Source organism: Balaenoptera borealis (assembly GCF_965194805.1).
Source record: "Balaenoptera borealis genome assembly, chromosome: 8".
NCBI lineage: Eukaryota > Metazoa > Chordata > Mammalia > Artiodactyla > Balaenopteridae > Balaenoptera > Balaenoptera borealis.
In genome coordinates, this window is record NC_138865.1 from 6,060,234 (window position 1) to 6,087,760 (window position 27,527).

Consider the following 27,527-nt stretch of genomic DNA (forward strand, 5'->3'; position numbering starts at 1 on the left):
GCTTTAGGGTAAAACTTGAGCAGATCACAAAAACTTTAGGCATCGGAGGACACCATGAACGGCTTATTTAGCTGTGCTTGGTGGTGTTTCATACTGTAATCATTTAGCTATTTGGTTATATGTCTCATTTCTTAACAAGATAAAAATTGTATCTTTTTCTCAGGAAGGCAAAACAGTGATATAAAGAGTTTACAGGGTAACAGTTCACTCTGCTACAAATAGGTATCTCCATTTTGTGTCAACATGTCTCTGAAAAATGACAAATATTCTTAGCTGCTTCTTCTACTAACCTACAGTCGCCTCCTTAGTAACGTAAACTTGGGATATGTCAGGAGATCAGGGTGCACACGACGGGCACAGAGCGCCCTAAGGAGCAGCTGATACGGAGCCGGGCTTCTGGACCATCCTACCCAAGGCCATTTTCTGTACACACTGAGCCTAAGAAACGTGTGCGGCTCCTCACTTTGATTTCACAAAGCAGACAAGCTGCTGTAGAAATTGTCAGTCATCTTCTGTTTCTGCCCATTTTCCACATTCCTGTGCCAATCATCAGAAAGAAAATTACATATACACTTCATGACTCCTGAACTGACAAAAATTTGCTGCTGTGGAAATACTTGCATGGTTCTGTAACAATAAGTAAACCCAGAAGTAGAAGTATATTTTAAAGAAAAAAAAAAGGAGTTATCAGTGAGTTGCCAATTTCATGACCACCACTTTGACTTAACTTTTTTTGGTCCTGGAGCATTCTTTCCATTTTCCAAAAGATTTCTCATTACTCATTAGGAGGGTTTAGCCAGAAACTCAGAAGGCATAAGCTGTTCAAAAAGATCACAGTATGTTTTTCTTGAGTTTCGTTCAGCAGCAAGGAATTTTCTGGTTGTTTTAATTGGTAGCTGGCTTCCCAGTAGTTTTCCATTGCAGTCATACTACTTCACTCCACTTAATTTAAAAGACATCCATTTCTGTGTCTCTCACACATCTACTGAATCTCTCCTACTTCCCCTAAGGAGTAAGTATGGTGGCCGCTGTGTCTCCAGGCCTTAGTCCTTTGTGATCTTAGCTCTCTGTGCTCTTTCTTTCCATTGGCCCAAGACCGATGAGATGCGCAAAAAGGCTGGATTTGCGGCATTCATTCCTTAAACCAACATGTCTCACCAACCTTTTATCTTACTGTGTAAGCCCTCCAGTGCCAGTCCACCCCTGGAATAATAAGAATATCTCTTCTCTTGTTGCCTTCTGCCTTCCCCTCCCCACCCCTGCATCTTCTCCTGGGACCTAAGAGGGTGTTTCCCAATGGCTGTAATAATAATAGGCAGTATTTATTGAGCATTCTCAAGCATTTCCCAGACAATTCAAGAACGTCACACGTAGAGCAGGCCTAGGTATTGACACCTCTGCTGCCACTTCTGTGCCATCACTCCCATGCCATCAGGGGCTGAGACCCCAAACCAAAAGTTCTCCTGGGGAAGAACTTTTAATTGCCAGACTTAGCAAGTAGAATTACAGAAATCCCAGTGAAACTTGAATTTCAGATAAACAATGGGAAAAAATTTAGTGTAAGCATGTTCCAAATATTGCATGAGAGGTACTTATATTTGAAAATGATGTATTGTTTATATATCCTTGCTTCTCCCAAACCAGGTCACTGGCTCTACCTCACTCTCGAGCTTTCTGTGATAACTCACTCCCAAAACATGGGGAAGTGAGTCTTCAAAAAGCTCTCCTCGGAATAAACAATATAAAAATTCCTTGATTGTACAATTCTAGGTATGTCCAGGAAGCCCATGTGCAAACGTAGGTGTGGAGGCAGCACGTTATAGCAGCAAGCACGCGGGCTTTGGAACAAAACAGATCTGTGTTGCCTGACAGCCCTACCACTACTGCCTGTAGGACTCTGGGTAAGGGCTTTAATCCTCCTATGATGCAGTGTCCTCCTTTGTAGTAAAAAGAGAATAAGACTTAATTGTAAGGTTGTGCATTAGTTTTCTAGGGCTGCTGTAACAAAGTACCACAAACTGGGTGCCTTAAACAACAGAAATGAGTTGTCTCACAGTCTGGAGGCTGGAAGTTTGGAGTCAAGGTGTTGGCAGGGCTGGTTCCTCCTGAGACTGTGAGGGAAGGGTTTGCTCCAGGTCTCTGTCCTCAGATAGTAGACAGCTGTCTTTATAGTCACATGGCATTCTTCCTGTGTGTGTCTCTGTGTCCAAATTACCCTTTTTTTTTAATAAGGAGACCAGTCATCTTGGATGAGGATCTTCCCTGATACATCACCTTGACCTAATTACCTTTGTAAAGACTTTATCTCCAAATAAGGTCCCACTTTGAGGTACTGTGAGTCTGGGCTCCAATGTATCTTTTGGGGGAAGCAAAATTCGACTCATAACAGGTTGCCAAAAGAATGGAATATGGTAACCTATATGAGGCACCTAACAGAAACTCTGGATTATAAGAAATACTTAAGAAATAACAGCTTTTATAGTTATTATTAACAGTTCTGTGTTTTGTTTTGTAATGATCTTATGAATACACAGTTACTCTCTGGGATTAATGGACACGTATATAGGTCTAGGTGGGGAAAATGTGTAAGTATCTGGAAAATGTTAGACATAAGAATCAAATATTGAGGACTTCCCTGGTAGTGCAGTGGTTAAGAATCCGCCTGCCAATGCAGGAGACACAGGTTCGAGCCCTGGTCCGGGAAGATCCCACATACCATGGAGCAACTAAGCTTGTGAGCCGCAACTACTGAGCCTGCGCTCTAGAGCCTGTGAGCCACAACTACTGAGCCCGCGCACATAGAGCCCGTGCTCCGCAACAAGAGAAGCCTCCGCAGTGAGAAGCTAGAGCACCGCAACGAAGAGTAGCCCCTGCTCGCCACAACTAGAGAAAGCCCTCACGCAGCAGCAAAGACCCAACGCAGCCAAAAATAAATAAATAAATTTATATAAAAGGAAGAATCAAATATTGAGAATAAAGGACTTTATGTTTCTGTATGTGTTTGGGGTAGAGGGGAGAGAAAGAGCAGGGACATAAGATAGATGGTAAATAGAGGTGATAGGATTTAACTATCCAGACTGACACATGTTGAATTAACACTCCATTTTACTTCACTTTGAAAACAGAGTCAGAGAGAGACAAAATCAAAGTTTACCCTTGAACAATACAATCTGCCAGAAACGGTCAGAATCATTGTGTTTTTTAGAGCAAAAAAATAGTCATCAGAGAACCAGTCACTCGATTCTGATGACAGAAAAAGCCAGACTGTAATTATTCTACAAACAGCATTACTTGGAAAATGTTTACTAAAGCAAGTTTCAAGCCTCTGTGGGATTTAAAAGTGGTGCATTTTCTGTGGCACCTTTCATTTCAATGTATTTTTTGAAGAGAGATTCTCACTGCTAATAAAACTAGAAAGGAGAGAATTTCATTTGTTAGTTCGTGAAGAAAGACACCCCGTTTGATCTTGGACATTTCCCTCCAGGATACCCTCTGTGCGGCTGGGTTACTAAGACAATGCAGTGGAATGTGTGGCAGGGAGGTTGGGTCTTCAGTACCATGAAGAAGGGTGATTATTTAAGGAGTCTGGCCTCCATTAAGAATAGAACAAGAGGGGGCTTCCCTGGTGGCACAGTGGTTAAGGATCCGCCTGCCAATGCAGGGGACACGGGTTCAAGCCCTGGTCCAGGAAGATCCCACATGCCGCGGAGCAGCTAAGCCCGTGCGCCACAACTACTGAGCCTGCGAGCCACAATTACTGAGCCCACGTGCCACAAATACTGAAGCCCGTGCGCCTGAGAGCCCGTGCTCCACAACAAGAGAAGCCACCGCAATGAGAAACCCACGCACCACAACGAAGAGTAGCCTCTGCTCGCCACAACTAGAGAAAGCCCGCGTGCAGCAACGAAGACCCAACGCAGCCAAAAATAAATAAATAAATAAATAAATAATGAAAAAAAGAACAAGAGGAAATATGTTTGATTTGCAGAAGAAAGGATTTAGGCTGGATCCAAATGCCTTCTGTATTGGTAGTCAGTAAAATAGATGCCCAAGAGAGACTAAGTAATACCACTCCTAAGAAGATCTATAAAATTATGATAGAAATTGCATTGTTAATAGTATTTGAAAATCATAAGGCCTTATGAATCTTCTGTCCAGCATATGAGATTTGCATAGGGTAATGCAGCCTGAGGCTCTCATGTGTTTGCAGATTCTCAGGGTTTTACTTCCCATCTCCTTTCCCCCATAGGTCAGGCTAAACAGAAGAGCTTCCTTTAAGTCTCGCTTTGGGAGGGGATAAATGTTTTCAGGTCTCCCCTTTCACAGATGTATAGTAATTCAAGTGTTCTTTATTTGAGGGCGTTAGGTCCAAATTTCTACCCCTCGTGGACCCCAAAATTTGCCTCCTGTACTTTCATAGACATTAAAACTCAAACCCATTGTTAAACTGGCACAAAAAAAAAAAAAAAAAAAAAAAAACCAGAACAGTCAAAATATCAGTTTCTGGAGTATTTCCCTTACTTTCCTATTAGCACTTAAAAGCCTACTTTTTATATTTTTGTCCAGTACCTCTAAGTGATTTGTAGTAAGAGGGTTTTCAGATTATCTAATCAGCACTATTGCTAGCAATGAAAGTCCTGTGTTGTTTCTCATGTATTTATACTTTGAACATTTCGTTCTTATGTTTTGTCAAGATTCCTTTGTGTATGTAGTCACTTCTGAATATGAACTTGCTTGATAACCACTTCTGATCCTATATAGACTTACACTGAAAATACCTTCTTAGGCAAAGTGAAAAGATTTGTGCAAGGTCAGCTTCAGGTTGCCCTCCCTCGGGTTTAAGGTTTGGATTTGGACTGTCTGGAGAGCCTAGATTCCCTAACAAAATAGTTTGAAATGCAGTCTCAGGCCGATAACAATCCTGGAGTCTTCAATAAAAGTTATTAAAAGCCTTCTCTAGAAAGGTGTATTTTCAGCCCTACACAGAATTCCTATAGATAGTCTCACCAAAATGAACTTGCAATTCTAAATTACAAAATACATGAAAGAAACAATCCAGAATCATCAGCAATAACAACCTGTATAATTAGACCTTAAGAACTTCAGGAAAAATATTTTAAGTACATTTAAAATTGTTAAAGAGAAAAAGCAAACGTTGCTAAAATATTTACAAGGAGTAGTTTTTCAAGCCTACAAAGGGGTTAACTGGTACGCTCTCCCATAGGTCATTTTACTTATGAAGTAACTCAGGGCCAGAGTTCCGCTTATGGGCAGGAGGGCACTCTGTTATTTTCAGACCACCCTCTGCACGTGCTAGGGTTCAGTGAGCAGAACTAAACTTGGGAACAGGAGCCATTGCTGGCCTTCAGTCATGGGCCGCTGAGCAAAGGGAAATCTAAATCTGTATTCCAGCTGAAGTCAAGTTTGGAAAGCAAACTGATTAATTCCAAAAGGGTAGAAAGAGTGAGAATCAAATGAACGAGAAGCAAGACAAAGCCAGCGAATTTAGGAGGTAGACAAGGTGCTGTTCCTTCAGGCAAAAGCATACAAGTGGAAGCAACCTTCATAGGTCACCTTCAAAGGAGGCTGTGGATGGGAACTAGCTTGGGGGATATTCAGAAGTGTTGTTTTGACTGTGGAGTAAGGCCAGATCTGCTGAAAGAAATCTAATTTCGGAAAGAGACTGTGTCTGCTAGGGTGTTAATAGGAGGTTCTAATCCCTGGAACTATACGTACTTAACGGGGCTTGGTCTCTCCTGCCTCTGCCCCAGGAACTTCTGTCCTTTGTTGTGTGGCTGCTGGACACAAAGCTACCAGAGACTCTGTCTCGACTGATCAGCTTCCAGATGAATGGGACAGAAACGTTTCTCAGAACTAGAATCGGGCCGGAATGTCTTAGTATGAATCTAGTGCCACGTCGGGTCTGTAGATAGCAAGTCATGATGAAAAGAAATAGGCTGAAGTCATGTGATAGCTACTTGCATCCACATTTAAGTGTTTGGAATTTTTGGTACCTGTTTTTAGGGTACAGAATGGAATAAATAGGATACAGTTAAATAAGTAAAATCAATTCAAACTGCTTTTGCGTAAGAAATTTCCAGATTTCCAGAGAGGAAAGAGCTGTCTTCATGAATGAAATCCAGCTCAAAGGTAAAAACCAGATTAGCATAACTTCATGTGTGTGTGGGATATGTCTACGAGTTGGAAACATTCTAGTTGAACAGGGATAATTTAGAGCCAGTTTCCAGGGGGTCTAGAAAATCATCAAGCAGCTGTTTTTTCTTCCTTCCTTCCACCCTCCTCCCCTCCCCCTCCTCCCCTTTCCCCCTTCTCCGTCTTCCCCCTCCCCTCCCCCTCTCGCCGTCCTGGTTGCTCCTTTTCTCTCAGCATCTGCCTTTGCAGACAACCTCTCAACCCCGACGTCTGCATCTGCCACAGAGAGTTTTGCTGCCCTGCACCCTCTGTTTCCGGGTCAGCCTGTGTCGGGTGTTAAATCAGATGCCTCTTCCAGCCTGAGGCAGGGATGGAGGAGGTCGAAATAATCAGAGTCCTAAAAGTGATGGAAAGGCAGAGAGTGGAGTTGCCTTTTACCTCCTTGAATAAAAGTGGAGCTGCCCTTCGCCCCATGGCGTAATTGTCAAGCTACTCTGTGTGTTTAAGGGCAGTGGGCACCCACGTCTCTGTGATGTTCTGTGCAGTTCCATGGGACACTTCCCCGTTTCTCTCAGATTATGTCGAGGCTGGTGGTCTTTGTTATGGCTCATGGTTAGTGATTCTTCTGGAGGTTGAGTGAGGAATGCTTTTCCTCACAGTGTGGTGAAGGGCAGGGGGGAGGTCCCCTCTACAGATAAGAGGAACCATGAAAGTGAAATAGTTAGACTCAGTACTTTGCAGATGGAATTCTGGTTTTCTTCCTATTTCACTTGTATATGTTACTTTTTTCCAGCTCCAGAGGCTAACAGATAAAAAAGCGGTTTGGGCTTAGGTGCCTTTTTTAGAATGGCATTTACAGCACAGTTTGCATGCTCTGAGGAATATTATATCCGAACAAATAAGGAATTCATACTAAATAAATTTGAGAAATAATTAACAAAGTAAAGCAGGATCCTCTACTGTAGGACTTCTCAGAGCCTTCAATATGCTAATGGCATTGGTTTTCCCAAATTTATTCGACCATCAGAAAAGCAGCCGCAGGGACTTCCCTGGTGGTCCAGTGGTTAAGACTCCACGCTTCCAATGCAGGGGATGCAGGTTCAATCCCTGGTCAGGGCACTAAGATCCCACATGCTGTAGGGTGCAGCCAAAAAAAAAGTAAAAAAAAAAAAAGCAGCCGCAGAAACAAAAGCTTTTAACCTGGTTTCTGCCAATGCAATTTTCCCTACTCTCTTGACCCAAAGGTTCATCTGATGCTGTGCTTGACCAAGACACTGCCGCCGCCCCCCCGCCCCCCGCCCCGCCCCAGACCTTCCCTTCTCTACTCTGTTTTGTGACACAGGGGCCAAGACTCTGGAGACCATCCTTTGTGCTGGTCAGCTGGCTTCCTACTGATGCACCCAAGAGGGAGCCTGGGCAGCGGAAGGGAGAGGGGTTTTCCTTCTTCCCTTTTGTTTGCTGCTTCTGGGTGTCAGCCTATCAATGGCTCTTCACCGGGCAGCAGTGGCTGTTTGCTGTCTTCAGCCTCTCTCCATGGTCCCAGAACCTCACTGCACTCCATCTGAGGTAGCAGTGGTCCCAGGTCCAAGAGGCCTCTCCTCCCACCTCCTGAGGTACCAGTGTTACTGAACTCAGGTTCGGCTGCTCGCTGCTCAAAAGCCAATCATTGGAGAGGCAAGTGTCAGTAGAGGGGAAAGGTGCTTTAATCAGAAAAGCTGGCAATCTGGGGAGAAGGTGGACTCGTGTCCAGAGACCACCTCTGAAGATTCTGCTCAGCCACGACAGTCTTTAAAGGGAAAAATGTGAGGAGGGGGAGAATCTCAGGGAATCATCAAGGCGGGAGGTTGGGTTCTGCATCTCCATTGCGTGCAGACTGGCTGACTCTCTCTTCAGGTGTCATCTTGTCCAAGTGATCTGCCAGCAGGATTGCTAAGGGGGCTACTGGGGGTAGAGAGTTAGTCATTCTTTAACTGCTTCATTGTTCATTCTTCTTTTTATCTAGGAAGAGAATCAACAGGTCAGGCAAATCATGGTGTGCATTCAGGAGAGCATAAGTCAGGATGTAGTTTCTATTGGTTAGTGATCTCATTCCTATAATTTGGTTTTTAAGGTTAAAGAGGGACAGAAATGAGTAAACAGGAAAGGGGCAAAAGAGCTGCTTTCAATTCCCCACTGTTAAACATCATCCCATTTCTGTGGGATTAGGGGCGAATGTCCATCTTCTGTAACTGCTTCATGCTGACATTGGGCGCCTTCTCAGAGTGGAAGATGTCAACATGGGTCTGTAGCATCTCTTTGTTGACAATTTTAGTTGCCCGTTTACATGTACGGGCAGAGCAAGCTATAATTATTTTGATGTCACAAAGGCACAGATTACTATGAGCAATAATATTAATCCCATTCTCTTGAGGCCAGTTCTTGGAATTGTGCTAGCCACAGATTCAGTGCTGCTCAGGATGGAGCAGCTTGTGTCGTGCCCTCTGGTGGCAGTTACAGTATCTGTAAAACAGCTCAGGAATGCCCGTCAGACACTGAGTCTGTGCCTCTGTTGTCCTAATCATTAACTACTTGAGCCTACGCTTTTGTGACTCAGGGAGGCCTGGGAGACTGGAGCTTTTCCACAAACAAGGGGCAGGGGACATGGGGGGCGTTTGTACTTGTGGGGACGGGGCTGCAGGGTTTGCCGCATTCCTCCAGCAGTGGCTCAGCCGGGCCCTACCCTGAGACCTGGGTCCCAGTCCTGTGTGGCCCTCAGTCAACTTCCAGGTCCGGTGACTCCAACTCTTCCCCAAGAGTGGAAGCTGCTTCCTACCTATCTCTGTATCCTAGTATCCTGTTTTGCTTTTTTCGTCTTCTGACGTCTGTAACAGACTTCCTGTATCAAATTCCCTCTGTTGAAATACCTAGTGTGGTGTCTGTCTTCCTGACTGGATCTCGATGGAAAAAGAATGCACATGAGCGCCTCCTCTGCAGAGGAGTGTCTTTGGAGACAGAAGGAAGGTGGGAGTGTGGGTAGAGGGGGCAGGGAGGAAACTCCTGAATTCTTTCCTTGAATCTAAAGCAGTGTTTTCCAAATCTTACAAGTTTAAGTGAACTCAAATGAATTTAATCTAGGAGATTTCACAGCTTGCCTTGAGATAGGAGGAGACATTCTGGGGTGCTATTAAAATAGAATTATGAATTGCTTTCTCATCTCTTAAGTTACTCAGCAATTTTAGTAAAAGTGGAATGAAATGTCTCTTTTTGCATGACTGTATTTGCCACACCTGTACCATGGATTAGTCATTCCAAGACAGTGGAAGAAGACACTTAGTAGAGGGTTGGAATTGGGAGTAAAACACAAGCAGTACCTTCCAAATGGAACCTCCAAAGATACATTTTTAAATATTTGGTTTTTAAAAATAAACTAGGGCTTCCCTGGTGGCGCAAAGGATAAGAATCCACCTGCCAATGCAGGGGACACAGGTTCAATCCCTGGTCCAGGAAGATCCCACATGCCGCGGAGCAACTAAGCCCGTGCGCCACAACTACTGAGCCTGTGCTCTAGAGCCCATGAGCCACAACTACTGAAGCCCGCGTGCCTAGAGCCCATGTTCCACAACAAGAGAAGCCACTGCAATGAGAAGCCCGCGCACCACAACGAAGAGTAACCCCCACTTGCCACAACAAGAGAAGCCACCGCAATGAGAAGCCCGTGCACCGCAACGAAGAGTAACCCCCTCTCACCACAACTAGAGAAAGCCCGCACGCAGCAACGAAGACCCAACGCAGCCAAAAGTAAATAAATAAAAAACAAAACAAAACAAAAAAAACTAAACTAAGTTCTAGTTCTCAAATACGGATGATCATTAGAATCATCTGGGGAAGGATTAAAAATACAGAGTGCAGAAACTGACCCTATGACCAGGATTCAGACTCTCCCAGTTTGGGGCCCCAGAACTGGTATTTTTTGAAACCTCATGTGAACAAGGGGTTCTGATAATCAATAGGTTTAGGATCCATTATTATATAGAATTTTAAATTTTCTATTTTTTTTTTCTAACACTTAGATCCAGAATTCAGTCTTTTGGGTTTTTTGCCACTAAAGGTCTGAGCAAGGAGCAGAGCTGACATTCTCTATCCTGGCGGGGGCAGCTGGAGGAGACCGAAGGCAATGGAGCTTCCCTCGGAGACTGGCTTTTGAAGGGCTTTTGATCATCTCCACCCCCTGCCAGAGCCAATCACGGATGTCAGAGCCCAGGCAGCTGTGGCAGCTCAGTTTCCATGGCAACACCGCCTCTGTCAGGAAGCTGGGATTCCCTGATCCCTGGGCCTTTCCCCCATCAGCGCTGAGCTTTTCCCAGTTGTGGGATCCTAAAAATGATCAGGCATCTGGCTCCTTTAAGAAACAGCCCCAAATGTCCATAGATCCTGCCAGGAGCTTATCAAGTCCCTGGAAAAGGAAATAAAGGAAAGAACATAGCCAGGGTCAGCAGCAAGAAAGAGTCTCATTTACCTGTAGCCGGGTCAGTTTTCTTGCTTGGTGACTTTGAAATGAAATACAGAGCAGAGGAGAGCCTCGGTATGAAAAGCAAACCAACACGCAAACAAGCAGCCGCCGTTTATGGAAAGAGTGCAGAAGGGTGTCCCCTCTTCCGGCTGCCTCCTGGCCGCCTGTTGCAGCATTGAGGAAGTCAGGAACTTTCTGCTCACAGCAAAAAGCTCACAGAAAGGACACCGGATCTGTTAAGATCAAGAAAAATAAGGATCACGTGAAGGTGGGAGTTGGGTGCAGCGGTTCCCTTTACACGGTGGGTGTCACGGACCGAGGGAAGGCAGAGAAAAGAGGCAGCCCTGACCTGGGGTTGCAGCTGAAGCCACCAGCCCCGCTGATTTAAGTATGTTAGAATTTCCAAAATTCAAACAAACTAATTTTTTAAAGGGATGAAGAGGCTGCTTGTCTTCCAGCTGAGCCGGCCGGTCCCCTGTGCCGCCCAGCGTGGGTGATGTTGGTGGGGACTTAGTGCGGAAGAGCAGGTCCTGGATGTGATCCGGAAACTCACCAGGCGTGTGGCTTCGCAGTAGTGGAATCTGTCGATATGAACAATCCTCAGCACGTTGGGTGATTCGAGTGCACTTTCATGGTTCCCTCTCATTTTACTGCTTTGCTATTTGCACACGCCGCAGGAATCCCTCACTCCCCTCTGAATTATGTGCCGCTGGAGACGGATGCTCGGACCTCCCACTCAGGCAGGGCAGTCCCAGCACCGCCGACTCACAGGACCTACTGTTCGTCCCTTCCTTACCCGGCGCTGCCACCGCGGCCCGGCCGGGAGGGCGGGAAGCGAGTCCCCAGACAGCCATCCATCTCGCTCGTAAACGCTCTCTATTTTACTAAGTTCCATCAACGTTCACGTACACACCGAAGCAAAACAGTCCTCCTCTATGCATTCTTTTTTTCTCAACCTGTATGCAGCCCACAGACGTGCATGAAGTATTCGCGTGTGTGTGCTGGGCGCGCTTGAAGCCCTGCGCGCATCTGTGCAATGGTGCGTGTGCGCCCCAGGCCGCGTGCCAGGGCGCACAGGACACCTGGTGCCGGGCGGAACCGCCACCTTCACAGGCTGCACATGGAGGCCGAGCTGCTCCTAGGCTTGGATCCTCATGAATCACTCTTTGGCAGTTTCCTCCCCAGCGTGCCATGTGTTGGTTTTTTGTTTGTTTGTTTGTCTTTTTCCTTTTAATAACCATTTCTTTAAAACTGAAGTGTAGTTAATTTACAATGTGTTAGTTTCAGGTGTACAGCACAGTGGTTCAGTGATACATATATATGTATAATAATACAAATATATTACATATATATAATTTTTCAGGTTCTTTTCCGTTACAGCTTATTGCAGGGTGTTGACTGTCCGCCCCTGTGCTGTGCAGTAGGTCCTTGCTGGCTTTCTGTTCTGTATGCAGTAGCGGGCACATCCCATGGGTTGGTTTTAACTGCCTCACTCATCTTAGCATGTCCAAAGCCTGTGTGATGAGTTGGTGCCCCAGCCTGCTGCTGCCTCTCTCCTCCCCCTCTTCTGCTCCCACACCCAGATTCACCGGGAACGTTTATCGCTCAGTAAACGATAAGGGATTCCTTCTGCGAGTCCAGGAAGACACGAAAGGCAGCTGTCTTTTGTGTTAACATCAACTCCGGCTCTCCTCACCGTCTTCTTTCTACTTGTTGTAGGCCCTCTGCCCACTTATTTTAGAAAAGAAGCAAACGTTACCCTAGCTTCCCAGATCATGCAGTCCTGTTCTTGAATAACCTTCCAATGGTTTACTATGTAAGATACCCGGAGCAGCACACACACACACACACACACACACAGTGTGTGTCAAAACCAAACAGTTTGGCATCCTCTCCTTGTTTTTAATCAACGGCTGCTTCCCATCTAGTTTTCACCTTGTGAAACTCATGAGGAATCTGAAGTCGTCACCTCCGCTTCAGACTGAGTGTTCTGAGGAGTGCTAGAGGGCAGACGGGACAGGAGTTTGAAGGCTGTTTCTCCGTATTCTTGGACCCCTTCAATATGCATCTTTCAGCCCGATGCTTGGTGCACCACAGTGCACATTTGAAGTCTCAGGTTAGGGAAGTACCAAGAGTGGTAGTTTTGAGGCTAACGAGAAGCACCTGCAGATTCCTTTCTCGTTCAGCTCGAGGAGTTTCTAATCTCTTTCAGTGTAAATCCTCTTGACTGGAGTGAGGCTTCTAATATTACCTCTTACGATGAGTGCTTTTCAGACCCCGTAGAAGGCATCCTAATAGTCGAGAACAAGAGAGAATTACCACAGAACAGGAGGGAAATGATACAGGACTTGTATCAACAGGGTTGGACAACAATGATGAAATTCCACATTTTTATCTAGAATCATCCTGGAATGATTAAGGCTGAGAAGACATGAGGAAGGCCAGGGGACCGTCCTGTTACAGCCTGTGGTGCCAGCGTCCAGACCAACCTGCACGTGCTGGTCACCTGTCTTTGGAGAGTGAGCCCCCAGATGCAGGGAGGCTGGAGAGAGCAGCGTCTGTGTCTTGTTTCCAGGCATCTAGGGGAGAATTCGTGTCCTGGGGTGATGCTTTTGCCTTGCCTTTATTGAGGACTTTCTCGTCTGAATTCTCACATTACTTTTTTTTTTAATTAATTTTTATTGGAGTATAGTTGCTTTACAATGTTGTGTTAGTTTCTGCTGTACAGCAAAGTGAATGAGCTATATGTATACATATATCCCCTCCTTTTTAGATTTCCTTCCCATGTAGGTCGCCGCAGAGCATTGAGTAGAATTCCCTGTGCTATACAGCAGGTTCTTATTAGTTACCTATTTTATACATGGTAGTGTGTATATGTCAGTCCCAATCTCCCAATTCATCCCACCTCCCCTTCCCCCTTGGTGTCCATACATTTGTTCTCTACGTCTGTGTCTCTGTTTCTGCTTTAATCTTCATGCATAGTTTATATGATCCGTGCAGTGTGATGATACGCCGTTAGCTTCCTCTCTGCATTTCGAGGACAGAGTTTGTTTTTAGGGCCACACTGACTTGCAACAGTCATTGTGGGTGATCTGTCTCCATCTATCCCGCCCTGAGCGTTCTCTACATGAGAGGTCAGCAGACATTTTCTGTAAAAGGCCAGTGTGTTTGGTTTGAATGTTTGTGTCTCCCCAAAATTCAGATGTTGAAACTTGATGTCCAAGTGATGGTATTTGGAGGTGAGAACTCTGGGAGGTGACTGGGTCATGAGGGCAGAGCCCTCAGAAGGGGCACTGGGGCCCCCTCAGAGGGCTCCCTTGTCCCTTCTCCACGTGACACACAGCCAAAAGGTGGCCGTCTCTGAACCAGGATATGGGCTCTCTCCAGACACTGAATCTGCCAGCGCCTTGACCTCAGACTCTGCAGCCTCTAGAACTGTGAGAAAGAGATGTCTGTTGTTTACAGGCCTCCCAGTTTATGGTATCTTATTAAAGCAGCCCAGGGACTTCCCTGGTGGCACAGTGGTTAAGAATCCGCCTGCGAATGCAGGGCACACGGGTTCGATCCCTGGTCTGGGAAGATCCCACATGCCACGGAGCAACTAAGCCCGTGCGCCACAACTACTAAGCCTGCGCTCTAGAGCCTGCGTGCAGCAACTACTGAGCCTGCGTGCCACAACTACTGAAGCCCGCACACCTAGAGCCCGTGCTCTACAGCAAGAGAAGCCACCACAATGAGAAGCCCACACACCGCAACAAAGTGTAGCCCCCGCTCACCACAACTAGAGAAAGCCTGCGTGCAGCAACAAAGACGCAATGCAGCCAAAAATAAATTAAAAAAAAAAAAAAAAAAAAAGCAGCCCAAACAAACTAAGACAGCCAGACAGGACACATTTAGGCTTTGTGAACCACATGGTCTCTGTTGTAACAGCTCTGCTCTGCGAGAAAGCAGCCAGACACAATCATACGTAAATGAGCAAGGCTGTGTTACAATAAAACTTTATTGACAAAACAGGCTGAGGGCCAGAAGCGCTCCTTGGCAATAGTTTGATGATTGCTGGTCTGAGTCAATGCCAGTCATCCCATTTCCCTTATTAGTGATCAGACCAGGCAGGCATGTGTGTGTGTAACCTAATCCTGGTCAGGAAACAGGAGGGGACATCTGGTGCGGGCCTCTGGAAAAGGCTTCCTTGATTGATTCTAAGACCTTGTCCCTTATTTCCCTCTGGACTTTGCTGTGTTGGGAGCAGGCATCGTACTCCCTGGCTGAGGATGGCCCAACACTGGAAGGAGGACAAGGCTGAGAGGAGCACGAAGAGGAGAGAGACCCTGACATTCTCACCCAAGCCCACTCTGCTCTGGTCTCCAAACTATGCAGATTAATCGATGTCCTTCTTGGGTAAGCCAGTTAGCCTTTTTGTTTGCAAGAAAGCATATTAATTGATACAGCTCTACCCCTGAAATGTTTAAAATGATGTTAAATTGATGTAAATCGAATCTGGCTTCTCCTTGGGGGAAAATTATATACTTCATACTGCATTTCTGATAAAGAGCCCAGTGTCCAACTTTTTACCAAAATGATAAAAAATGCCATGTTGAGTCAAACATACATGGTGTGTTTCTAGAAAGTTGTTTTTACAGTGCATATAACTGATGACTAGGACAGAATACAGTGAGTCGCTTCAAATTCAAATTCGCATGAGTGTGTATCACATGAAGTTCTCGTCTTACATCTTCATAATTCCTACGTCTTAGTGCAGGAAATATAGTAAACACTCACTCAGGTCACAGAATCGACTGGGATTTTTAGGGAACATTTCACAAGACTCTTTGAGGAGAATTTTAAGGATATTTGGGTCCACATGATAAATTTAAAGAGTGTAAAGGGGTCCAGAACCACTGACTTGGAAGTATACTTCATGAAACATGAAAATACGGGAAATACGATGTCAGGGGGTAAAAAGCAGAACACTGAAGTGGACACGCAGGGACTCCAACTATGTAAAAAATACATGTGCACAGAGAAGGAATGGATGAAACTATAAAATCATAATTTAGGTAATTCAAGTTTTATTTTCATAAAATTTCCAAGTTTTCTACAATAAAAAAGTTTTGCTTCTATAATCGGGAAGAATAAAATTTCAGTACCGACCACAGAGCACACGTTTGCCTTATATGACAGTGGCTGCCACCAAAAGAACATCATTCCTTTTATAAGTTGTGTATAAGGATTTAATACGCCTGACTATAAGACAGTGAGATTTTTAAATAAAGAAACTCCAAAATCAAATGAATGTATTTCTTCCTGGTAATTCCTTTAGGAGATGATATGCTTATTCAAATGACGTTTTTTGGAGCTCCTGTGGAAGAACTGTCGGTGAACAGTCAGCCACGGAAGAAATGGATCTCCTGTCTCTATTGAGGCATAGCATTCTCTCTCCTCCCTCCTCAGCCAGCTTCAGCTAATGGTTTGTTTGCTTGTTGACACTGACCTTCAGCGGCCACTGGGAAGGGCTGTAGGGTCATGTGCAGGGGTGGAGCCCAGAAGCGCCCTCAGTCTCCATGTAAAAGCAGGTCTCTTTGTGGATTCCGAGATGCTTTAGGAGTTAGCATAGGTTTACTTGGCTGTACCCTATAAAGGCGAATTAAAAGAAAGTGAGGAATTAATTGCACTTTCCTTTTTATTTTTATTTATTTTTAATTTTTAATTTTAATTTTTTTAACATCTTTAATGGAGTATAATTGCTTTACAATGGTGTGTTAGTTTCTGCTTTATAACAAAGTGAATCAGCTATACATATACATATATCCCCATATCTCTTCCCTCTTGCGTCTCCCTCCCACCCCTCTAGGTGGTTGCAAAGCACCAAGCTGATCTCCCCGTGCTATGCAGCTGCTTCCCACTAGCTACCTATTTGGTAAGTCCATGCCACTCTCTCACTTCTTCCCAGCTTACCCTTCCCCCTCCCCATGTCCTCAAGTCCATTCTCTACATCTGCGTCTTTATTCCTGTCCTGCCCCTAGGTTCTTCAGAACCATTTTTTTTCTTTAGATTCCATATATATGTGTTAGCATACGGTATTTGTTTTTCTCTTTCTGACTTACTTCACTCTGTATGACAGTCTCTAGGTCCATCCACCTCACTACAAATAACTCAATTTCGTTTCCTTTTATGGCTGAGTAATATTCCATTGTATATATGTGCCACATCTTCTTTATCCATTCATCTGTTGATGGACACTTAGGATGCTTCCATGTCCTGGCTATTGTAAATAGAGCTGCAGTGAACATTGTGGTACATGACTCTTTTTCAATTATGGTTTTCTCAGGGTATATGCCCAGTAGTGGGATTGCTGGGTCGTATGGTAGTTCTATTCTTACTTTTTTAAGGAACCTCCATACTGTTCTCCATAGTGGCTGTATCAATTTACATTCTCACCAACAGTGCAAGAGGGTTCCCTTTTCTCCACACCCTCTCCAGCATTTATTGTTTGTAGATTTTTTGATGATGGCCATTCTGACTGGTGTGAGGTGATACCTCACTGTAGTTTTGATTTGCATTTCTCTAATGATTAGTGATGTTGAGCATCCTTTCATGTGTTTGTTGGCAATCTGTATATCTTCTTTAGAGAAATGTCTATTTAGGTCTTCTGCCCATTTTTGGATTGGGTTGCTTGTTTTTTTGATATGGAGCTGCATCAGCTGCTTGTAAATTTGGGAGATTAGTCCTTTGTCAGTTTCTTCATTTGCAAATATTTTCTCCTATTCTGAGGGTTGTCTTTTCGTCTTGTTTATGGTTTTCTTTGCTGTGCAAAAGCTTTTAAGTCTCATTAGGTCCCATTTGTTTATTTTTGTTTTTATTTCCATTTCTCTAGGAGGGGGGTCAAAAAGGATCTTGAAGTGATTTATGTCATAGAGTGTTCTGCCTATGTTTTCCTCTAAGAGTTTTATGGTGTCTGGCCTTACATTTAGGTCTTTAATCCATTTTGAGTTTATTTTTGTGTATGGTGTTAGGGAGTGTTCTAATTTCATTCTTTGCACTTGCCTTTTTATCCCTACTCAGTACACAGCGCCATGCTGAGCACAAAGCAAAGGTTCAGCTCATTGATGTTAATTGGGACATCTGTGACACTGCGGAGTCACTGTAGCTGGGGACTGGATTGTCTGTGTTGACGTCACTCAGCTAAAGAGAAGCTGAGAGTTATCAGCTTGTTTAGACTCATAGATGATTCAATTTTCCCAAATAGCCTAGAACTCGGTCTCTTACTGGGGTGACAAACTCTGCCCAGTTTGCCAAGGATACTTCTCATTTTAGCACCAAAACTCATGCATCTCAGGAACCCCCTCAGATGCAGGCTGACTGAGGTGGTTGGTCACTCTCTCCACTGGTGACCCAACTTTATAATGATGCAACTTCCCTTCATCTTAGTCTGACCTGGCTTCTCCAGCCAAGCCATTCACCCAAGGCTGGATGGAGGCATCCAGTGGCCCAGCCATCTGACCTCTGCTGTGTGTCGTTGTCCTGCAGACGAACAAGCCAGAACAAAGGGATGAACTGCACAGAGGCAGGGCCCTACACGTATAACCTGGTTATAATTTTCCTGGGAGAGTTTGGGTTCCTGGCTTATCCATCCATTTCTTATGTATGTATGTATGTATGTATATATTTATGGCTGCGTTGGGTTCCTGGCTTATCTGTCCACTCCTTATTTATTCATTTATTTGTTTATTTATTTGTTTATTTATTTATTTATGGCTGTGTTGGGTCTTCGTTGCTGCGTGCGGGCTTTCTCTAGTTGCGGCGAGCGGGGGCTACTCATCGTTGCGGTGCGCGGGCTTCTCATTCTTGTGGCTTCTCTTGTTGTGGAGCACAAGCTGTAGGCACGCAGGCTTCAGTAGCTGTGGCTCGCGGGCTCTAGAGTGCAGGCTCAGTAATTGTGGCTCACGGGCTTAGTTGCTCCGCGGCATGTGGGATCTTCCCCAACCGGGGCTCGAACCCGTGTCCCCGGCATTGGCAGGTGGATTCTCAACCACTGCGCCACCAGGGAAGCCCCCGTCCGCTCCTTGTAAAGAACAACTGCCTCTCAGGTTGGCTCATCACTTCTGTTTTGCCTGTGACATACAGAAAGACAAACCAACCAGCCCAACATGACCCTGCTCAGAACAAGGTTTTCTGCCAGGTTTTCACATGCTGGAAAACTTGTGTCCCTCGGAAAGAAACCCCAGCAAAATGAAGCCTAATTTTTATTTATTTTTGCATTCAGAGAGGAATGGCAATGTCTTCCATGTCCTAGACACATCTTAATTTGTGGATTTTCTTCTTATTTGACTCTCTTAATAGGAGGAAAGTATGCCAGGGCTGATTTATGGGTCTCCAGTGGTGCCAGGCATCATTTCACATGTGCGCAGCTGCTCCACAGTAGTTTAACTTGGCGGATAGTATTAAACCCTGGAATTGTGTCATCTATTTGTACACGCATACAATAGCCTCCTTGTGCAGGTTTTTCAAGAATCCTTGCAGGCATGGTTGAGACTGGGCGTTTAAGGAGCCTCACAGAGTGATTTATTCTGTTGGAAGGCTTTCAGAGTTTCCAGAATGAAGGATGAGATAGCATTTTGTGCCATCGATTAAGTTCCCCAGGGGAGTTAGAGTCGGGCTAACGTGGAGAGGCCTCAAGCCCGCGGTGGGACCTCCCATTTCAGTGGTCGTCCAGGCGATGTGGGACATGTGACTGCTGACAGCAGGCTGGCTTTCATTCTGACGTGTCGCAGGGAAGCAGCTAAAAGTGGGGGGCGGGATGATCTAATGCAAGTCGCCGCGGGCGTAAATAACTTGAGAAGCTCTGTTGACAGCAGAAAGTCCGGCCTCCGCAGTAGTTAACAAGGCTATCTTCAAATTCAAAGGGCCCTGACATTTGTCACAGTTGTCCTTTGTAGTCAAGGGTGCTACTGCGGACACCGTGTTTATCCCTGCAGCCGAGTGTGGCTGAAAATACCCGTGTGTGACAGTTGATAAGGCCTTTCTGCGGAGGGGGACAGAGCGGGCGTGAGAGCCTGGCTGGGGTTTGTGTGCGGGCCTCCCAGCGCACAGCTTGGCGTGTCACAGAGCATCTTGTCTCCATCTGCAGCGACCTGACCGCTCTGGCCTCAGCCCCTCGGCTCCAGCGGCCCGCAAAGGTCTCCATTCTCGAGCGACTTTCCCTGGGTCTTGCTTGCTGTCTCCCCTGCCTGCACAGGGCAGGCAGGCTGGTGCCAGACTCCTTCCTACACCCCGGCTCGGGGGAGAAGCCCTTTGAGGTGGGCTGGGTCCCTTGACACTTTTGTCGATGGGTGATTTTATTTTGCCACTTCAGCACTGAGCGTTTTCAACTGGAAAGACCTTTGAGGCTGAAAGGACTTCCCCCCTTTCTTGGTGTCGCCTGTCTTAGGACAGGGAAAGGCAGAGGCAGTGCTCTGGGCTCAGGTGTGCCTCTCCCGTCGGTGGGCTAGGAGGGCACTTACACAGTTCGTTGCCGTAAAAAATGGTACCTCACCAGCCTATTCTCAAAATCCTTTCTTAAGGCCAGAAATTCCTAAAGGCTCATCTTGGAAGCCTAATAATAGGTTCACAAGCCAGCGACAGGGCTCAGAAAGCCTTCCTGCTCAGGCGTCTTGCTGGGGGCAGCAGCTAGGTCAGGCCCGGGCGGCGCTGGTGGCCGCAGCCCATGGCCAGCACTGCGTGACTGCTTATTACTTCGCCTCTTTGGCAAATAAAAATCTTTTTACCCATGGGTTCAAGATGGGGCTTAGGAAAGAGAATAAAAGGGCTTCTTGGTGATGCCTTAGCCTTAAAATCTCCTATGGGAGGAACTGCTAATTGTCTTGAACAGGGAAACCCCAAGAATCTTATGAGCTCCTTAACCACTGAGTGAATCGCCTTATCAGACCTTCTTCGAGAAGAGTCTGGTGCATAAGGAAGTTTTGATGAGGATGACTGAGAGATGAGAGCGTGGTGCCTGAGACCCACCCTGGGCACTGGACTTCCCCGGGAGGCAAAGACGACCTGAGCCTCCATGAGCAGCTAAGGGACACTGGTGTCCAAGAACAAACATCTTCTCGGGAGGGAGAGCGGGTCTGGAATTGGGAGGCAGGGGAACTGAGCACAGACTTTGTCTACTTCACAATTCTGCCCCTTTGGTTTGAGGTCATTCAGTAGAGTTCCATCCCACACAAGTCTTGAAGTTGTTTCGCCAAGGAACGTCTCTGAATCAGCCTTCATCTCTTCTTGACCCTCTAAGGGACGCTGGGAGGGAGGCCCAGAGTCCCCAAGGCCCCGGCGCATGTAGCAACGGTCTCTGATCCTATAGATATTGTTTTTTTGTTTATTTGTTTGTTTGTTTTTTGAGAAAGTAGGAGGAATGGGATTGAAAGTAACAAGCATCTAGTATGTTCTGTCATTCCCATTTTATAGATGAGGAAACTGAAGTTCGGTTATGGGACCAGGATTACGTGAAAGCGAATAGCAAAGCTGGGATCTAAACGTAGGCCACCTACCGGGGGTGAGCAGGTTGACAAGTTAGCCCAACTCAGAGAGCCCCCTGCATCTGACTTCTGCGCTCCATCTCAGAACTGTGGGCTTCTCTCTACAGTCCTGACTGAGAACTTCACCAGGAAGACAGCAGGTTCTCCTCATGGTGTTTGAGAAACCACTGACTAAAGAATGAGCCTTGCCTGTATCCCTGATGATCTTTTAAAATAGTAAATAGTAGCACTGCTATAATGGTGAACATTGAAATGCCACCATCTGCCCTTGGTCTTTCGGAAGGTACCAGGCAAATCTTGCTGTTCTGAGACCGATACCTAAATTCTTTTAATTAACTCATTTATTGACCAGGGGATTTTTGCAGGATCTAACGCCTGTGGCTGGTGATTTGTTATGTAAATCAATATTGAAACGTCTCTGGTCAATAACGTTTGGGTAACAAAAGACGTATTAATAAGTCTCTGGTCAATATTAATAAACCTTATTTGGTTTGATGAGTTAAAACAATACCCTTAGCCTCCACTGTGTATGTTGGACAAGAGGTCAGAAGGAAACAGTTCCTCTGAGATGACTCTCCAAAGAAGATCCTAATAGGTTTGGGTTGATAGACATCCAAGAAGTTACAGATGATAGGGGTTGACACCCTTCTAAAATTAATACATGCCCAGTAGGCTAAGCCCATGGTTTCCTTCCTTTTCCATTGGATTTCTAAATGTCAGGAGTCCCCATCTTCATGGTCTGTGACGTGATGGGGCCCTTCTAGTTACAGAGCTCTTCCTCATGAATTGCTCTGTGAAACCTCCAAGACAGTGTGCTTCATTCCTTTTCTGTCAGGTGAGGACATGGAGACAGAACGCCCGTGCATTCCTGACGGCAGCACAACTGCTCCACCACGGAGCTGGGGCTAGAATCTAGAACATGAGTGCTTTTAGCATTGCCCGCCGTGCTCCCTCTCCACATTCCACGGAAGGGTTTATTAAGGATCACATTTTGCATAAGGCAGCCGATGGTAGCAATGGTCACCTGAAGCCAAGGTCCCAGGCTGTGGAGCTGGTAGGGCTGGGGCGTCTCTTGCCTTGGCTTGGGGTTGGCCCAAGGGATTAAAATCACTGGGGTACAGGAGGAAGGATGCCAAGGTTGGAAGCCGGGCCCAGGCTGAATTGGGCTGTGCTGGTGGCATGCGAAGTTATGAAGCATTTTCAAAGTACCTACGACATTTTTTTTTAGGTAATAAAATCTTTACGTTCAAACTGTTAGAAAATATTTGAAACAAGCCATTCCTAAATATGTTTATGTAAGTATCCCTAAGACACACTACACACGTGTGAGTCAGACTAAGTTCTTCATAAAATAGAATTGAATTCAGTTGTTTAAAATGGGTTTGCTGTTGGGCTGCATGGAGACATGTACGTGATTTGATCGTAGCCCTCACTTTTCAATGTTTTGAGTGTCAAAAGGACATAGGATGGCACCTTTCTTAGGAAGTGTGATTTATAATATACTCCACACTCAGTGAAAATTGAGTTTGTGTAGTAGTTAGGATTAGGTTGCTAGAAGATCCAAAATAACAGTGGTTTAAAGAAAAGAGAAGTTTCTTTTTCTCTCATGAAACGAAGTCAGTTCACAGATGGTTTGGTGGCTTCGTGGTATCAGGGGCTCCTCCTATCTTGTTACTCACTATGCATGAATTCTATTTCCAAATTCACTTCGTGGGCCAGTATGGCTGCTGGAGTGCCAACAATTATATCTGCAATCCAGGCAGTAGGAAGAAAAAAGGCGTGAAAATGAGGGAACGCTCTCTTCTACTTCCACTATGTCTCCTCAGCTAGAAGTCTGTGATGCGCCAGATCTGGCTACCAAGCTGACTGAGAAATGTATGATTTTAGCTAGCCGTGAAGTTCTCAGCTAAAACAATAATTGGGATTATTTTAACAAGGAAAACAAAGGGAGAATGAATATTGAGTGGCAATTAGGAATCTCTGCCACAGGTTGGTTATGGAACCTGTTCCCTTCATCTTGTTCCCTAGGCTCCCCGCACTTGCTCCTTGCCCATCCGCTCTTGCACACATGCAATTAAAAAAAGACCCTATTGCTTGAGAGACCCAGAGCCATGCAGAACAGGAAAGATTATGGGTGGAAACTGAGTCAAACTAGGGAGCTTCTTGCTATGATTATTTGCCTTTATTATCAGTATCATTTATATCATCATCAAAAAACCTTACTGTGTACTAGAATGTGTAGGGGAAAACATCAGAGGTGTTAGGAAATATAATACAGGATTCCTGTCTCTACCCTTGACTTTCTCATTTGGGGGAGATGAGACTCCCAGAGTAAGGTCCTGTCAAGAGCTGTGAAAGGGCTGAGATTTTCCCCCACTTGTAAGTGAGGAGCTAGCCCGCCAGTGTCCTGGGTGCTGGCAGGAGACACAGGACCCTGGGTCAGAGATAAAGGACTGAATTATAGCAGTAGTCTGAGTGCCAGTCCTTTCTTGTGCTAGTTCCCCAGTTCCCGCAGGGTGACTCGGGTGGCCACACGGCGACTGCACGGCGGCAGGTGTCATTACAGGAGAGGAACCTGGGGCTCAAGGCAGGCAAGCCTTGTACGATGGGAAGTAAGGGTGCCGCCCCTTCTCCAGAGGGAACCTCCGTCTCCGAGGTTCCAGGCTGCCCACTTGTAGGCGTCCTTGTAAAGACGGTCCCTCCAGAACAGAGGTGTAAGCGTCTCTGCCTGCAAGATGTCAGACACAGGAGAGGCCCGTGGAGAACCGTCTCCTGCCCGACGTGACACAGCGCACGCCAAGCGCGGCACCAGGACAGAAGCACCCCGGTTCCCTGTGAGTGAGCAGAGCGCGCTGGGGGCCGCGCAGTCGGGGGCCTGGACGGGAGGGCGAGGCTGGACCAAGAGCGGGAAGAGGGCTCCGACCCCCATGCAGGTGCGCAGACGCGGTACAATGAGGCGTTCGCAGACCTACCGAAGAGCACTTTGGTGGAAGGGAGAGTGTTACAGGAAAGCCGTGGGGTCTGCACGTCCCGGCAGGGCCTGGGATGCCTGAGGAAGTTCCCACAGTGAGGAGGAGGGTCGGTAATGGTGCCGCCGGCGACACGGCTCGGGATGGCCGGAGTGGAGGAGACGGGAGGCGAGGCAGGGACCGGTCTGGGCATCAAGTGCTGGGTGCGCGAGCGCTTCCCACACGGCAGGGCAGCGCACCTGTACTTATTGTTTCGCCTCCTTTACTAGGGAGCAGGCAGGCAAGCTTGCAGGGAACTTCGTGTCTGTAAGGATAACGGGGTAGCACCACTAACAGACCCGTCATCTCAAGTGGCACTTCCTGAGTTTCTCACGAGGGCATCACCCAGGTGTTCAGTGCTGGGTCCTCTCATGTATTTTAGGATCAGGCCCTTCCCTGCAGGTATCAGTGTGAGGTTCTAAAGGACCCCGGGGGCCCTTCCTGCCCAGGATAAGGGAGGGCTTTGGTGTGGGGCAGGTGGATAGAAATACCTGTGTCGTACCTGGGTGACCAGTCACAATAGCAGCTCTGAAAGAGAAAACTAGTGTAAAGGACACGTCCCCAGGGAAACCCGGATACTAACAGACAAATGGCTTCAACAGAGGAGCCCCTGACAAAGAAGATGCTGGACATCGCTGTCCTTAACCCTCAGACTGGAGACGGAAATTCTACGTGTCCTCGAGTGGCTTCCTACTCTTCTCACAGAACAGTCTTGGCTCCTTGACGTGGTATGAGAAGCAGGAGCACGTCCCCCGGCCCCCGCACCTCCACAGTGAGTGAAGTGGCCCTGACTCGGCTTGGCTTCCGCCATCCATCATGGAAGGCTTTGGCAGACCGCTGTGGAAACAAACTCCTAAATATTTTAAACAGAGACCATGGCTGACAGGAGTCAAACTTTCTGTATTAAGGGAGGATTAAAACCTCAGCTATTTCCAGTAATTTATTATGCACCCGCTCATAAACACATTGCACTGGTCACGGAATGTATACGTGTAGCAGGCCCTCCAGAGACAGATGAAGAACACTTCAAGGGCATCAAGGGCACCCAGGTTCCAGCATGGAAGCAGAGTCACAGTTGACAACCTTTGCACAGTAAGTCCCCTGACCGTTGGTGACCTGTGTCCTGTGGGCCACTGTCTGGGAACCACTGCACATGGCAAAGGAGCAAGACCCTCTGGCCTTACTCAGACCCATCATTACACTGTCCCCAAAAGTGACCCATGTCAGCCTTCAAGGGCTCACGTTGAGAAAGGCAATCTGTCTCGAGAAAAGCCATCCAAGTGCCAAATTATTGATGGACAGTCACCACACCCAGTGTGCTGTGTCTGACTGTGGGCACCACACCTCAGGGGCAACATTAGCCCCAAACGTGACACATGCAGGGCAGATGCATCCAGACCAGAAGGGGACACAAACCATGCGACACTGGGACAAAGGAACAGGATTCACATGGATAGAAGGGGGGGGCACGCTTGCTGTCCGAATGCTCTGGAGGTCGTGGAGAGGAAGGTTTTCCCAGGGTGGGGGCGGAAACCAGTGGTAAAGGGTGGTCGCCGTGAGAACAGATTTATGCTAAAAAACCCAGGGGTGTGGGGGGAGTACTTCCTAACAGAGCTCTTGAGAAAGGGCTGAGCTCTCTGCCCCTGGAGACGCTCAAGCCTTCGCTGCACAGCCATGCTGGAAGAACACTGCAGAAAAACTCCAGCGTCGGATCACTGAAGGAAGGGACTAAGTTGTTTCCCCCACAGGACCCTGTGATGCCATGCATGGGGGACTTGAATCTGAAGTTGGGGTGTGTGTGTGGTGTGGTGTGTGTGTGGTCTTGTAATAGAGAAGAATAAATCTGACTCCATATTGGATCTATTTCTTTAGCTCCAACCTTTGTGCCCTGTTGCCTCTGCTTAGTCATGCTGGCTCTGCACCTTTTGTAAAAGAATGTTGCCTATGGCTTGAAATATACAGGATAGCCTGACCTTGACCTGACCTGAACAGAGACTGACAGGAACGTGACCTGGCCTACTGGACAGCTACAAGAACAAAGGATCTGACACCAAGAAGTTTGCAATAACTAACCACACCCCTCCCTCACCTTGCCTTTAAAAGGGCTTTGCTGATAGCTTTTCGGGAGTTTGGCCTTTTTAAGGCATGAGCCACCTGTCTCCTTGCCTGGCCCCACAATAAACCTCTCTGCTCCAAACTCTGATGTTTCAGTATTGTTTGGCCTGTGTATTAGGCACACAGACTTGCGTTTGGTAACAATTATGGCGAGCCAGCCAGGAATCTGTGCCTGTGGCGGGTGGACCCCGGCCAGGGACAGCCCCTTCCCAAGTTCCCAGCAGCTGCTGGAGCTCATTTTGCTCCGGGGAACTGCAAGGGACTCTCCCTGAGAGGCGTCAGCTGCCCCAGTGCACAAGGCCATTTGGAGCAGAGAAACATCCAGAGCTATGGTCCACATTTGGTGTCACTTGGGGGTAAGTCGCTCCATCTTGCACAGGCTGGGAATTCTCTCCACTCCATTTGGGTTACTTCCCTTGTGGGAAGTGAGACACTCTGGGTCTGTTCTCTTTTGAGAGCTAAGCCAGTCTATTTGGAGACCTCCATCTGGGAGTAGAAATGGAATTTTAGACTACAACTCCACTGATCTTCTGTGTGACCGTAGCTTATTTGTTATTTGTGTTTTTGTGTGTGTGTATTGTTTTGGGGTGAGCCACTCCAGCTTGTGCCTTTGTTAGTGAGACCATACGTTTGTTGTTTGTATGTGTGTGTATCAGTATGCACTGGTCAGTTGAGACATCTTCGGTAACAGGGCTCACGTATGATGGCACCAGGGTATCCTTCCCTATTGTGTTGGGTTTCACCTGTGGTCGAGCATTGGTTGGGATTTTCCTTTTGCAATGAATGGGTATCTCCCTTTTTGGTGCTAGGGAACTGTGATCGTGAAAGACCATTTTGCATTGCATTTGTTTGCTTTATTAATATTAGATAACACCGGCCATGAATAATTAAGTATGGCTAATCAGATCTCTGTTCCATCTTATAGTACCCCTACCATGTATTTTGCAAAACTGGGAGATCTTCAGTATGCTCCTAGAAAGAGAGAGAAAGAAGGTATTTTTTTTTTAACACTTCACCACCACTACATTCTTTAGACTCTGGACTAAATTAATTAAGATGATGAAACTCTCTTAAAATTCCAAAACTGGTTCTTTTTGCATATGCAGTTAAGAGAAAGCTGGCTTGATAAAATACCTTTTTTTCAGAATTCTGTCCCCAAGAGAACAAAAATATTCTGAGGAGCAAGCTTGAAGGTAACTAAGTAAATTCAACCTATTCCAACTGTTATTTTTGGTTTGCATT

The 27,527-nt window shown here is 46.4% G+C and overlaps 2 protein-coding genes across 7 annotated transcripts in view; one reads left to right on the forward strand and one right to left on the reverse strand.

Annotated features, from left to right (window-relative positions):
* SAP30 (Sin3A associated protein 30) overlaps positions 1-27,527 on the forward strand; it is a 101,332-nt gene that overhangs the window by 69,163 nt on the left and 4,642 nt on the right. For both annotated transcript variants that reach the window (XR_014247463.1, XR_014247464.1), the window contains 6 exons: positions 14,892-15,040; positions 15,963-16,109; positions 16,494-16,559; positions 23,661-23,996; positions 24,775-25,262; positions 27,431-27,478. The gene's annotated coding sequence lies outside the window, so the exon portion shown is untranslated. The remainder of the gene's footprint in view (positions 1-14,891; positions 15,041-15,962; positions 16,110-16,493; positions 16,560-23,660; positions 23,997-24,774; positions 25,263-27,430; positions 27,479-27,527) is intronic.
* LOC309633364 (uncharacterized protein) overlaps positions 1,910-27,527 on the reverse strand; it is a 93,264-nt gene continuing 67,646 nt past the window's right edge. Inside the window, exons 6-7 of one of the 5 annotated variants that reach the window (XR_014247454.1) lie at positions 24,135-24,435; positions 16,105-16,273 (exon numbers count right to left, since the gene is read on the reverse strand). Coding sequence is in view for 3 of the 5 variants with exons in the window: in XM_082402152.1 (XP_082258278.1) it covers positions 16,248-16,273 (26 nt within the window). In the remaining 2 variants the exon portion in view is untranslated. Of the gene's footprint in view, positions 8,152-16,104; positions 16,274-23,794; positions 23,891-24,134; positions 24,436-27,117; positions 27,258-27,527 lie in introns of those variants that run through there. The other 4 variants (XR_014247455.1, XM_082402153.1, XM_082402152.1 and 1 more) reach the window with 4 other exon arrangements.